The 15,272-nt window shown below is 44.0% G+C and overlaps 1 protein-coding gene across 1 annotated transcript in view; it reads right to left on the bottom strand.

Moving 5' to 3' along the window:
- The window catches only part of ALK (ALK receptor tyrosine kinase), a 673,225-nt gene that overhangs the window by 472,541 nt on the left and 185,412 nt on the right, over positions 1-15,272 (bottom strand). The window contains exon 2 of the mRNA XM_026016017.2: positions 7,293-7,412. Within this exon, the coding sequence (XP_025871802.2) occupies positions 7,293-7,412 (120 nt within the window). The remainder of the gene's footprint in view (positions 1-7,292; positions 7,413-15,272) is intronic.

The raw sequence follows: 15,272 nt of genomic DNA, 5'->3' as shown, positions 1-15,272 counted from the left end.
TGATTTATTGTTGTCTTACATATCTCCAGTTGGGTAAATTAGACTCGTCTATGACTGACTGCATCAGCTGACCTAGCTTATACATCCCATAAAAAGGGATGAAATATAACCTAGGAAAGTTACTTGGTTGAAAAGAAACATCAGGGAAGTCCCAGGTCTTGATGATAGATATCATACAATGGAGTTTCTTAGAAAATTTGGGATGTTCAAGAAATAACCATTTCCTGTACAGGTTGGAATCTTCTCAGATTTCAAGAAGGGGGGGGATTATACCAACCCAATGTTATCAAAAAACTCTGTCAATTTTTCCATAAAAAGATTCCAAGGAGAAAGAGACATCAGTGTAGCCTGGGTATCAGGGAAAGCTCTGATGTAAAGGCAGGGCTAACCGGGGCCTTACAAGCTGGAACAGGTGGGCTCTGGGGATACAGGTTCAAAGGAAGGAACAAAAAAAGCAGTTGGGAGCAAAATGGAATAAGAAAGTAGGAAACGTAGGGTATAGGAAGAATGTAAAACATCAGTAGTGTTTACGTAAGGGTGAGAAAAGGCCCTCACAGTCCTTGTTCCACTTTATCCTTCAGTAGTTTCAACATTGTTGATTATTTCTGTATCTAAAATTTTCATTGCCTTGGCTTCTGTGACTATACCACGTTCTGGTTCTCCTCCTATATTTCTTATTTCTCCATTTATGTGTGCCATGCTTCTCTTCCTCTGCTAATTTCTTACATGCAACATCTAGAATCTCCATCCTCCAATCACCATCCCCAACCACAGCCTCTATGCTAATGACTCTCCATCTCACCTCTCTCCTCAAAGCCAAGACCTAAATTTACGACTTCCTGTTATCTTCACCTGGATGTCCTGAAGACATTCAAATATAACTTGCTCAGCATAGATCTCTCCATCTTCTCCTCTCTAGATGTTTTGGTCACCATCTTTCCTTGCCAGTTGTTTCTCCTCCTCCCAGTTCAGTTAATATACTGTCTATCTACTCAACTACTACTCAAGCTGGACTCTCCTGGATGGACAACTACGTCATGCTCACCCTATAGCCAGAATCTCTCCTGGATTTCCATCCTTCCATTCCTTTGCCAACCTATATGTAGGATCATCTCTAAATCCTGAGTATATCCAGAAGTAATTATCTCTCCAGACTCATCCCTGCTGCTTCCTCCCAGATCCTCCACATCCTGTGTCACTGAGCTTGACCTGGTCCTAAATATGAAATTGCACATTCCTTCCCTCTGCCTGGAATGCCCTTTTCATTGGTTTAGAGTCTCATTGATCTGACCTGTCCTCATCTCCAGAACATCTAACTTCCTAAGTCCTCTAAGGCCAGTTCCTAAGAACTGGCCTTCTTTCCCTATGTTTCAGAGAGCTTTGAAGATGCCTCTGTTTCTATACCTGTCGTCTGTGCCTGCCTCTTCCTTGAGAGTTCTTGAGGGAAAGGAGTGGGGCCTATTTGTCTTTATCACTGCTATGCCTAGAGCAGAACCAGACATACAGTTGATATTCAAAGAATGTTTATACCCATCCTCCCATTCTCTGTGGCATCAGAGACACACTAAGGGGAAAATGATGCAGGCAGGTAGGAATACAGAAACAACCCTCAGTGAAGAGGTCAAGTTTAGACTGGGCATCAGAGAACCACCTGCCTAGGTAGGATTGCTGCAACCGCATTAGCAGGAGAAAGAATATGAGGACAGGAGATCAGACAGGCCTGAGTGATCCTTTCCTGATTCATCTGTCTCTATCTCTGTGTGTCTCTGTCTCTGTCCTCTCATTTTTCTCTCTTTTTTTTTTTTTCCTTTTGTCAATTCCTTTTCCCAAGTCTGTGACTATTTATTTATTTATTTATTTATTTATTTATTTATTTATTTTTGAGGGAGAGAGGAATGGGGAGCGGCAGAGAGAGAGAGAGAGAATCCTAAATGGGCTCTGTGCTGAGCTCCATGACATGCTCTATGCAGGGCTTGCTCTCAAGATCTGAGCCAAAATCAAGAGTTGAACATTGAAGGGACTAAGCCACCTAGGCAGCCCTGTGACAAATGTTTTAAATGGTTCTCTTTTGACTTGCTTTTCTTGCCTTTGTGTCAGTTGGTCAATCACTCTTTTATCTTTTAATCTGCTTTGTTTCCTTTCAGCTTCTCTTTACTCAATCTGCCACTAATGGAGAGAGAAGTTGTTGGTATTAATTGAGTGGACCTATGTGTTTTCATTTTAAAGGTAAGATATATGATGATGTGCAGCATTTAAAGAACTCTTTTCTTGAAACACCTAAGCCATCTGCTTTTCATGTAATTTTCGTGGGTTGGGTTCATTGGCCCCTAGCAGGTCAGCAGTCCTCAGGGTGACTGCTGTACCCTGTTCTTGGTGGTGTATGATTGTAAGCATTGCTGTATACCTTGGGACTCAGTCTTTTGGTGAATATATCCAAAGGCCTCATGCTAACCATGTTGTAGATTAAAATACAAAAGTATGGACTAGGAAAGAACTTGCCTTCTCAGTTCAGTGGAGCAGGGTGGAAAGAGAACACAAAAAGGCCTGGCCTGTCAGGGCAGAGGAATTGTTAAGAAAGCTTTCAACCCTGACAGTGATCCCCAAGGGAAGTAGAAGTTGCTTTTCACTACCACCACATACTTGAGGGCGGCATAGGTGATCACATCCAGCCACATTAGATATGTAATTTCAGAAATGTGATCAAACTGACTTGCTGCCAGACCTATGAAGCAAATCCCATAAGGGGTTTGTGGGCCTTTTTGTTTTCCATTTTTGATTCTGTGGTAGTTTTTTTTTTTTTTAATATGTTTAATTTACCCAGTCTTTTCAATCAAAGAAATTGATACACTAATAGGACTAGTGGATGGTGGTAGTGGCATCAAGGAAAGTAATTAAAAAGTTTAATTTTTTCTTTCTTTCCAATAGTACCAGTCCTTAAATTGTATGGATCCCATGGGCTTGAAAGTAGAAAAAGTTTTAACAGAACTTTTATTTAAAGTCCAACAATGGCTTCTTGTGCTCTGATGTTGAATGTTAGGAGGAATCTTTCTTTTTCCAGGCATCGATGTTGTAGCCATTGGGGAGCTGGAGGGACAAAGGACTGTATTACTTTATTAGGGCTGACATAGCAGAGTACTACAAACTGGGTGGCTTGAAATGACAGTAATTTATTCTATCACAGTTCTGGAGGCCAGAAGCCCAAAACCAAGGCATTTTCAGGACTATGCTCTCTCTGACCACGTTAAGGGGCGTCTGTTCCACGCTTTTCTCCCAGCTTTTGGTGGTTGCTGGCAATACTTGGCATTCCTTGGCTTGTATATATATCACTCTAATCTCTGCCCCCATCATTATATACTGTTCATCCTGTACGTCTGTGTCTATGTCTCTGTTTTCTCTTCTCATAAGGATCCAGTTATATTGGATTAAGGCCTTCTCTAATGCATTATGGACTCGAGTTAATTATATCTGCAAAAATCCTATTTCCAAATAAAGTCACATTCCCAGGTACCAGGGGTGAGGACTTCAATATATTTTTTGTTGAAGGCACACAATTCAACCTACAACAGGGAGCATAGTCTATGGTGGGGAACACAAGACTGCCCATAGCACCCATGTATGCGAAGAGATGAATTAGCTAGACTGCCTGGGATAGTCTCAATTTGGGGACATCAAGTCTTGGTTCTACAGTTGCCTAGATCTTGGGTATCAGACTGTTCATTCAGTCCAAACTCCAAGTTGTCCAGGAAATGAGAGCCCTCTCCATGGAGGGAAGACTTCATCTTTCAATTAACTTTGTGTTGTAGTAGAAAGAGCACTCTAACTTGGAGCCAGACAATCTGGGTTCAATCTTTTCTACTTGTCATCCTGCTCCATAATGGGAGCATGTTAATAAACTTCTTTGACCCTCAGTTTACACTCCTATAGACATGGGATATAAAATTATTTCATAACAAGCTTAAGTGAGAAAGAGGTGTGAGAGTTTTGCAAAGTAGGGACATTTTTGTTTTTTTTTAATACATAAGAACTCTCTTTCTCCTCCTCATCTGGAGCAGAACCTTTGGTTATATTATGTTTTACATGTTGATATGATTCTTCCCACACCCAGAGTGGGCCAAAGTGAATTAAATTGGGCAGGACACCATCTGCTTCTGCAGCTCTAGAACTGAAGGTGATCACAGCCCCCAGGGGCCTCAGTCTCTTAGCACCTGAAGCTACAGGACGGAACAGATTTTTATCTGGGTGGTAGAGAGAGCCCAGCCCTCTAGCCAAGCCTATAAATAAGTCTTAAGGCTTCAGAGCTGATGATAAAAGGAGGAAAAAAACGTATTTCTTTTGATGCCCCCCCCCCCCCCCCGCCTCCTTCGAAGCCTTGGGGAGGAATGTGTAGCTCTCTGCTTGTCAATGATGAAATTAGCGGGCTGCTGTCCTTCAAGACAAGAAGCGAGAAAGAGCTGGAATCTGATACCAAATGCCGCTGAAGAGAATATATTTTGCACAACATAAAAGGCCGCAACGTAAATTAGAAGAAATATGGGAAGACTTCAAAAAGGTAGGTCAAACTTTTTCCTCAAGCAGATAATTACAGGCTGGGGGTGAGTAAATCTTGTTAGCCTCTCTCCACCTCGTCCCTTCTCATAAAACACCAGCGAAAAGAAAGCCACACTCAATTCAGGATTGGACAGATGCCTGGGAGGGCTGGCCGGCCGCTGTCCATCACGATGCCTGTGGGCAGGGTGTTGCCACCCCCTCTTGTTGACCCCTTGTGGGTCCCACCCTCCAGGACACCCCTTCCTGTCTCCTCCTCAGAATGCAGGCGCTAGGCTCCCCCACTCACACACCCCGTCAACTTGCTGAGACTCAGTTACTTCTCAGTGTCTGAAGAACTATCCCTTCAGGCAGCAATTTTCCAGTCAAATTTCTCTGCCCAAGTTTGAGGCCTTAAAATTAATGAAGTTGTTAACATTTCTTAAAATGTCTTTCACGGCAGTTGAAAGGTGTGGATTTATCGCCAGTGAGCCTGTTGGCCTGTCTGGTTCATAGAGATGTGTGGGCTGAGCCTCCCCCAACACCCTTCAGGGGACAGGAGTCTTGGCCTTCAGTTTGCTCTGCACTGTGGGATCAGCCTCCAGAGGCTGTTGTCGTGGCTGCCAGCCTAACTAGCTGCGTATGGAATTATGTCTCTGGCCTCCGAGCCCTGAGAGAGCAGGACTTGGTCTTACCTACCTTTGTGTTTGTATCCCCTCTGGCTGTCTGGTCTTGGACCAGACACACAAAGGTGATGGTGGAGGCAGGTGGGTCACAGCTGAATTAAATACACTTAAGATAGACTCTGAAATGACCACTGCACTCAGTTAGGGAGCCACCAATCCAGGATCAGTTCTTCCCCCTGTGAATCAACAGCAATAATGGTACTGCCTTTGGCATTTTCATCCAGCATTTGGGCAATGTTTGGCCAATGGTTTGGGTCCTCTCCTCTGCCTAGAAGGCAATTTTCAAGGATTCTAGGCCAGAAAAAGAGTTTGAAAAGGATCCTGGGAATAGTCCTGATCTATACTTTTGCCCCAAGGCAGCATGCCACTCTACCTCATTTTATAGATCAGAAGGGTGAGGCCCAGCAAGAGAAAGTAGGTGTATGAGGGCCAAGCAGCGGTAGGTAGCAGTTTAATAAACTCCGGTGGCTCTCTCCTTTCAACCTGCAACCTCTTTCTGGATGTTCTACAGAGGACAAATGGAATGCCCTCTGTGTCATGCAGAAGGTATACCTGCCTTTTTTGGATGTCTTGCATTTTATAAAAGTTGTCATCCTGTGGAGATACTGAATGACTTTGAGAGCAAATTCCAAATGTTATCCAAAGACCGGTTGTATCACAAATCTGGTTACAAAGCAATAACGATACAAAGGACCAGATTTCAATTATTTATAGACACTTGCCCTTATCACAAAATGACACTCAATGTCTGGCTTAAATAAAATCAAGAAGTAATTCTTATCTAAAATCTTCTGACAACTACTGATCTTCCTCTCCCACTGGGGAGGCTTCCCCTCCCACTAGAAGGGGCAGAAACATCCCAGCAGAGTATAATCCTATACTGCCCTAGGGTTTCGGATGCATTTGTTTTTTTAAGTTTGAAATGAAAGGTACAGTTAATATGAACCAGGACCAGCTGCATTTATGCATGAGGGATAGAAGTGAGTAGAAGAGCTCTGTTAGGTTCATTTTTAAAAACTCAGGTCCAATGGCAGAGACTGAGTATCAGGAATAGGTAAATATGCCCAGAGGGGAATCTAGAACTTAGTGCTCTACCCGTTTCATAAATACTTAATTGGATCAGACCTCATGAGTTAAGTTCCATCCCTGGAAACCTTTTGTGTTCATTCATCATGCACAAGCCTTTATGAATACCTTTTGTGTGATATGATAAAGTGGGGAACAAATTCAGCTTAGTGCCTGCCCTTGTGGGGTTAACTCCAGAGAAGTTCAAGAGAAAAAGAAAATTGTCCACCTGGAAATACATCAGCTCTTTTCCAAACCTGCTCTTTCCTCTGCAGAGGCCCAGTTTCTATGAGCTGTTAGAACGTTAGGTGTTAGCACAGAGAATGAGGAATTCTGTACCATATAAATTCAGCCTCCTAATGGCTCCTAGACCATGAAGCAGCAGGCTGAGCAGGTGGCCCCCTGGGAGGAAAAGTGAATGTAAGGGAAGAATTCTGGTTTTGTAGTTAGAGAATCCACTCTGTGCCATCTTCTAAGCTCAATTTCTGCATCTGTGAAAATGGAAGGAGACCTGGCCTCCTTACTTCTGAGGCGGTTGCAGAACCATATGAGCTGAACTAATATCTAAGAACATGTCCGAGTAACTTTAAAGAGCTACCCAAATCTAAGTGAGTCACTTCTGGGGCCCCGGAAGACCCTTGACCTTCAGAACAATACTCCTTTCTCAAGAGATCTCCCTCATTAGAAACACACTTGAGTTCAAACCCTCTAATTAGAAACCACAGTCCAAATGCAAATGAGTGTGGCATCTAGTGTTTGGGCCGGGGTGTCAGGAAGATGATACACCATAAAAGCTAGGGGATGAGATATAGCAGCAACAAAGCTGTGTCTTCCTCTACAATAAAGAAAGCACCTGTGGGTCTGGAGGGGCCAGGCCTGGCTGGAATGTGTGCCAGGAGAAGATGGAGGACACTAAAACTCACAGCTCCCCTAATTAGGAGACGGTGATTGTACATCACAAATAACTATGAAAAAACCACTTACCAAAAAAAAAAAAAAAAGGAAAAAACCACTTACCATATCGACTGCGATGAGACAGGAAAGGGAAGGAATCTTTCATTATCCAGGTCAGATTCCATGCAAAAGGATCAGGAGGAGGAGAAGGCAGGCTTGTTGGGGATTCCAAGGAGCTGTGACCTGGACATCAAAAACAGAGAGAACACTGATCCATGTGCTCAGGTACATCTTCTAGCTGTCACTCTTAAGGCTTATAGGAAAAAGTGTGTAAGGGGCTTTTACGTCATCCACTGGAAAAGCATGGGAAAAGACTGAGCCACTAGTAGATTGAACCGACCTCAGCACCTCTGTGCCTGTTTCCTATCAAGGCAGCCAAATCTAAGAAGTCTGAATCTCGTGACCAATGCCCTGCCAGAAACCTCTGGGAGACGAACTAGAACTAGCCACGCTACTTAATGGCTTGGTCTAACTGCTCTATTCAAAGTCTGTTCTGCCTAATAAGAATTTGTACAACTTTATAGAGAACTTCAATTCATCTCCTTCAGATACTGCCTCTACTCTACTTTATGTTCAGACTTGTTATTTCATCTAACGTTGTTTGCTTGGGTTATTATTGTCTTATCAATGAAAGGGTTGAAATCATACTCAGAAGTTAAGAAATTTTGACAATTATGCTATTTTCGGGGACAAAAATAGCTAGGTGATGGGTTTTCCCACAGCCAACAGTCCAGGGAGGCACAAAAGATTGACGTTCTGATTTGCATGAAAGAAAGAAGGGTTGAGAAAAAAGGAGCAAAAGCAGCATTATTCCTTCGCTTAACAGTACCTCAAGTGGGTTTTGTGTGGTGAAAAGTAATTATAATATATCTACAAATCAAATGAACACATGTTACACGCTCTTATGCAGTTCTTCCCAGAAAATCCCCAACTCAATCACAATTTGTTAATGTTTTATGGCAGGCAAAGCTTTCGCTAAAGAAGGAACAGCCTTTTTGTTAAAGATGAGGATCAGCCCTGGTTCGCAGATAGATGTGTAGCAAGACCAAGTGAAGGGAAGTGGGAAGGAAGGGGACTAGGATTTCTTCCGTAGCTTCTGTGGGCCAGGTGATGCTGGGCTCTTAGCCCATGATCCCACAGAGATATTCACCGTGACTCTGTGAGATAAGCACCAGCACCCCCATCTTATAGATAGAACAACTGGGGCAAATGAAGGAATCAGGAGCTGAACCCCAGTTTGCCCAGTATCAAAAGGCCATGCTCCACCATGAGCTGGCTGGTTTGCTTCTCAAACAGAACTCCTCAGCTACCTGGAGGGACTTGGTGAAGAGAAAGAGGTGGAAGAAAAGAAAGAATAGGAAGCAGCAGCCAAAGCCTTTTTCCAGTCTGTCTGCTTTGCACTTTCTTTCAGATCACCTCCCGCAGCAGCTCCTCCGGGCCTGTTCTCCTGCTTCCAACCCCTTGTGAGCAGCAAGCCCTCTTCAGATGCCTTAAGAAAATAACTGTGCTGGGTGATCGTGGCAGCCTCATGCTTCCAGACCCCTCCACTGCTTGGCCTGCTGGTACCATACCTGGGAGCACGTGCCCCTGTAGCTAGAACAGGATGGACATCCTGCAGTCACCCTCCTAAAGGAGACATCCTCATCTCTGACTCCCAAAGATTTGAGTAGGAAGTGCTGGCTTCTGTGGACCTAGGAAGAGTTTTTTACTTTTCTCCTCCATCTGATATAAAGAAATTGGAACGGAATTAGTTGGTGCCCAGATCCATCTTTCTGCTAACATTTCTACATATGGCTCAGGGGACATGGGCTGAAAGGGGACAGGAAGGAGCTCTGCCAATATATTTCAGGGAGAAGCTGTCTGATGTTACTTTTACATCAGCTCTGTTTTATAGATTGGGTAATGGGGTCTAGAAGACATCGGGCCCAAAACCACACAGGTCTACTTGGGGGCAGGACTGGGGTTTATTGGACTGAAAAAAATAATAATAATATGAACTGAACACATATGGACCAGGCACTATGCTAAGCATTTTAAATGAGCAATTACATTCATTTCTCACAAGAACCTTGTGAATGGCACTTTTATTGGTCCTCATCTTGCAGCCAGGGAAACCACTGAGGCTGAGGGAAGTTTGACACCTGGACTGTGGCCACATGGCCAGCAGGCAGGAGAACCGAGTCAGCAGAGCAGGTGAGCCTGATGCTGTAGCCTACACTCCTTCCGCCACCCTTCTGGACCCCCACAAACCGATGCAGGGGGTCCTGCAACTCTCTAACTGGGCTTTGGACCTCCACAGGGCAATGGCTAAGGCCAGATGTCACCACTGAGCATGCCCCTAAACAGGGCAACTGCGTGAGGGCTCTTTGAATTCATGACAGCCAAACCCCAGCAATGACCTCCATGTGAATAAGTTTGCGTCTCTAGGTCTGAGTCATCAACATAGCTCAAATTCGTGTAGTTTAGAAGTGGGAGGAAGATCAAATCTCGGCAATATTTCCGTGCTTCCAAGTAAGGTCATTTTTCTTAACCACACAGTTTGAGAATGGTACTGACTTTTTCCTGGATAAGAAGCACCAAGTGGATGGTGCTAGACTTCAGGAAGCACTTATGAATCTATGTGTGGGCACAGAATGGCAGATGATTTTCAGTATGACCAAGGGCCAGGTTATATATTGAGGGACAAAAAATATCTGAAATTATTCAAAAGGAAGAGCTGTGAGGGCTGAGTCATGGCCTTGCAAATAGTGACGGGCATCACTGTGGGTCATCCCTAAAATAGGCTTAAAGCCTTTTCAATCCAAAAATGTCAACATATTATTGGGCATCTTCAAAGATGAATACCAGGGAAAATGCAGAAATATGGATTTTGCCCTTAACTTCTGGAATTTTTGCCAGGAGGCTGGGCTTACGTGGCTCCCACAGGGAGACAGGTAGTGATTTGCTGCATGTGAGGTCAACCAAAAGGATGGGCCTCCTCGCCTGAAGAAGTTAAAGACCAAGAATATTACAGCCCACGTAAATGAAGCTGTTTGCCAAAATCTGAAGCATTGAGATAGATATGAATTCTAGCCAAAGTTCACAGAATCTGCATAAATTTAAAATGTAAAGAAGAAAGTACCTCTGCATCTAACAAGTGCAGGGAAGAGGATCTCTGTTTCCTTCATGCCCTCTTTCCTCCTCTTCCTCACCCTTGGTGGCAAGGGGGTTTCCAGCACAGAGAAGCACAGATGCCATGAGATGCAATCCATTTAAGCAAGAGCATGTCTTGGCTTTTTGGTGCTTGCCTCTAAAAATATGAGGATCCAGAGTGAAATGGGCCTCATGAGCACGTATGTATGGGGTGGAGGTATGAAGTAAGGCCTACTGGCTCAAGAATAGTATATCTTGGACCCTGGAAAGAAGGCTGGAAAGGAAAGAAGAAGGGAAAGCAGGAGCAAGAAGCTTCCAGGTGCCCAAGGGAGGCTGGCCCATGATGGCCGAGATCACCAGAGGTGGGTAAGATTGTTTTAGGGTTTGTTTTTTTTTTTCCTGGTGGCATCCTGAGCCCTTTCCACAGGGTGTCTGGTTAGAGTGAAACCCCCAACCTCTCAAGGCTCCTCTGTCTACTACAGATGCCAGGTCCATCACTGTAATAACTCCCTTGCAAACAACCACAATCCTTCTGCCTCATTCCTCCTTCACAATTGTCATGAGCAGCTGAGCATGGTGGTGGGAGAGGAGGGAAGCAAAAGGGAAGAGGGACACACCATTATGCTGACAAGTTTCACTTTGAATTCATGACAGCAAACCTCCAGAGGACCCTCAGTTCTCCCCAGGAATCCTCCTGCATTCCCTGCTGAGATCAATGCACCCTCCCCCTCTCCAGCACCACCTACCCCTCAAGCCCCTAATTCCCTTATTCCACTACATTCTCATGCAGTGGCCTTGTTTCTCATTCCACTGGGAAAAGAGAAGCAAATCTGCCAACTTGTAGGTATCAGTTCCTGTATACACTACTGCCCTCCTGTTACAATGGACATACCGTCTACACTCACAAGCAGTAGCAACCTCTCCACTTAGGTGCTCAACCTACCTTCCTCCAGGAATCTGCTACTGCAACAGCCTCCCCCACCCCCTGCAGTCTCCTACCTCAACAATGTCCCTCTACCAAGTCAATCTCATCCATAGCAAACATATGACATCTTTAAAGAAAAAAGAAAAAACCTTCCTAGACCTCCACACTCTTCTTCAGCCATTATCCTGCTATTCTGTTCTCCTTTACAGCTAAATTTCTTAAATGATTTGTCTGTGCTCCAGTTTCCATTTTCTCCTTCCCCTTTTCTTTTTAACTTAACAAAATAAAGGTTGTCTTCACTACTCCAGGCCAAGGTCACTGGGGATCTAAGCTGCTGATACAATGGACAGTCCTGGTTTTCCTCTTACTACACCTCTTGGCAGCACATGAGCCCGCTGACCTCTCCCTGCTTCTTGGATTCCTCACATCCTGGTGACCACATAGACGTTGGATGCCCTCAGTCCTCACCTCCTACTCCTATGGCAGGTCCTCTCTATTGTTCTTTGCCAGATCCTCCCCATTTTCCAGGCTGTACAAAAACAAACAACCGCCCCCACCCCGCTCCACACACACACACACACACACATACAAAACAGAAAACCAAAACAACAATAGCCAAAAAAACCAAAACCCCAAAACTATTCTCAACTTTCCAGCAGCAACTGTGTAGAAAATTTCATGCTGAATACTGAATTTCATCACAGTGGTTTTACCCAGCTGATAGTGATCAACGACAATGAATTTCAAGTAACCCCAGGACACTAGAACTTCCTAGACCTTACTAGAGACTCTTGACCAATGAACAGGGAATTTGTTTTAACACAACACTTGCATACTTAGAAACTCATCCTCTCCCATCCAAAGTGCTGATTCCTAATTCTCACTTGTCAATGACCACCAAAGAACCCTGTTCCTAAAGCTTTAAAAACTGTCATTTTTCTTCGTTACAGAACTACTCAGTGAATTTTTCCTTGCCTGATATGTTAAATATGCTCAGTGTTTATTTTTGTTTTTAACACAGATGGTCAGGGGATGGGATTATCTTTGTTTTATTATTTGACCATTGTTAAAAGTAGGGGAGTTTGGGCCTTTTCTCTTCTCCATCTAAACTCACTCCCAAAGTTATCTCACCCAGTATCATTCCTTTAAAGATCACCTAACCCAACTTTCCTAAGCAGCAACATATATGTCCAACTGCCAGTCTGAAATCTCCATTTTGTTGCCTGATAAGTATCTCAAACTTAACATGTGCCAAACTAAACACTTGTCCTCCGCTTAAACTCGGGTGTTCCCATCCCAAAAAGTGATCAGAATCCTTCTGGTTGCTTAGGGCAAAACCAAGAGGGATCCCTGACTTCTTTCTTTTCCCACCCTCACATCAATTCATCACCAAATCTTGCTGGCTCTACCTGGATTTTAGCCCTTCCATTTCTCTCCCATCACCACTCACCCTGATTACTGCGCTACCCTCCAAACTGGCCTCCTACTTCTGTGATTATTCACTTTCAGGGTGTTTTCCACCAGCGTGTAGACTATCCCTTCAGCCCTGAAACGGCTTTCATGTTTCTTGCTGTGGCCTAGCCCTTGATAGCCCCACATAATCTAGCCCCTGATTTTCTTTCTGACTTCATTTCCAGCCATGTTTCCCTTGCCTGTGGAGCTCCCGTTCTACAGGCCTCGTTGCCAACCCTCAAACTTACCAAGCAAACCCCTTACTTCAGGGCCTTTGCATTGATGGTCCTCTCAGCCTGGAGCTCCTCCTTCCCAGAGGCACATGGCCATTCCCTCTCCACCCAGGTATCTGCCCAAATGTTACTTCCTCAGAAAGATCTTCCTGATTAACCTTCCAGAAACAGCACACCCTGTAAACGCACTCCCCATGCCCTTTAGCTGCATTTATTATTTCTCACATTTACATCTACTCATTATAGTGTATCTCCTGCACAAGCCACTGACAACTCCCCTTGCCTGGCACATAGTATGCACTTAGTAGATATATTTCAAATGAATGAAACCAGCGCCCTCAAAAAAGTATTAGCTCTGGTGCTTACCAGCTGCTGGGCTTCATGCTAATCACATACTCTGTGGAACCTCAATGTCCCCAAAAAGATAAAACCAAGGATAGCGTATGTTGTACTAACCCCCAGGGTTTTGTAAGGGCCAGATGAGCTAATGCACGCATGATCTACTCTTTAAATATCAGTTATGCTGGTCTTTTAGTTTTATGCTTCTATTTCTGCTTCAGAATCCAAAATGAATAGGAGTCTTGGTTCCTTTCCTATGTCCAGGGGTTTCAGATACAATGTCCAGAAATTAAAAGTGCTCCCAAAAAGCTGTTTCTGTGTTATTCATCAGTTAATTATTAACTCCACCAACTGTCCACAAACTCAACTACCCCAGATCCAGTCAATTGCCAATATCTTTATTTCCAGCCTTTATTTCACATGTCTCACTGTGGGTCCACTTATTCTTAAGCCAATGTACATAATAAAGTAAATATATCATACTCACCTCAGTATAAATAATCAAGAGCTATTTGCGTGTGATGGTTATTTATATAAATGCCCTGGGGTCGCTAGCAAGCATGTTTTACAAATCTACATCAATAAAATGTAAAAAATGCTTCTATTCCAAATACTCCTTGGAACTATTCCTGCCTTGCCTCATACACATTTTACTTATTCATTTTCCTTCTGACAATAAAACAATCAGTGACAGCCTGCTAGTTTTCCTCCCTTCTTTGAAAACACACTTAATAATGTATTCTTTTACAATGATTTTGTGTCACACCAAGCAAAGCTTAATGTGGTCAAATAAATAGTGGCCCGAATGTCGAATGGTGGTGGTGAGCAGACACACAGGGCAGGCCTCCTTGACTGGTTTCCAGCAGCCCGAGGAAGCCAATTCTGTATGCAGCAGGCTGAGCCCACACCTGCTCAGCCAAAGAAACCCTCCCAGTGAATTTACATGTCTACTAGTGTCGGCAGTGATGGTGGCGTTGTAACAGGCAATTCATCTAGGCTGAAAAACAGAGATGCATTTTTCAGAGAAAAGACAGGGAGAGATGTGCAGATGTGTCCTTTGTCCTAAACCCACAGACCTTCCACACCTTCGCTAGACCTGGAAAATGAGGGGGTTGGATCAGCTGTTCACGATAGGTCCTCTCTGGTTCCCATGGAGTTGATTCACCATGCTTTGCTTTTCCATTTCCTTCCAGCTGGCTCATTCAGAGAGGGGCTATTAGTGTCAGGGCGGGGTGGGGGGGAATGTGAATGGAACCCAAAGGCCTGCACTCCACCTTGTCTTTCTCCAAGCTCCACTCCCACACTGCCAGGAAGGTCTGTGCTCTTTCTTTGCAGCTCAGGTCCTGAAGCAAAAATTATTTCCCATAATAGTCCCTTGTACTATTTGAAAGTCATAGTTGCAATATGTTTTTTTGTCTCTCCCCAACCCCAAAAGGATTTGTGTATATGAATGAACTGCTGAGTTCATTCAGCGGTGAACCATATTTGTCAGTCAGGAAAAGCAGGCATTAAGGAATATTGAGGGAATGTGAAAGAAACTATTAGCCTGGTGCCTGCCCTTGAGGAGACGGTTATCTGCAGGGTATACGAGACCCACACCAAAAAAGGCATCACAAAGGGGTTTCTGCAAAAATGGCTGAAATGTGTAAAGTTGAAGCCTTTGTGCTTCTGCCACAACTTACTTTCTCGACTGTATTTCCAACTCAGAATCCTTTCACATTCTGTGGTCTCTAGTACACATGTCTCCAAACTTTTGCTTAAACTGATCTCTGCCTAGAACATCCTTCTTTAACCACTGCTTTCCTAAACCCTGTCCTTCCTTAAAGTTCTAGACCAAATCCCTCCCTCTCTGATGTTCTCCATCCTCCCTGAGCTTGAGCCCCATCAAAGAAAATCCCCAAGCTTGGATTCAGAATGGGCTGACACAAAACTCAACTGAAGGCACCTGGGTGGCTCAGTCAG

The sequence above is a fragment of the Vulpes vulpes genome, chromosome 8 (assembly GCF_048418805.1).
Source record: "Vulpes vulpes isolate BD-2025 chromosome 8, VulVul3, whole genome shotgun sequence".
Taxonomy (NCBI): domain Eukaryota; kingdom Metazoa; phylum Chordata; class Mammalia; order Carnivora; family Canidae; genus Vulpes; species Vulpes vulpes.
Note: the sequence above shows the minus strand (reverse complement) of the source record. Positions and strands in the feature narration are given on the sequence as shown.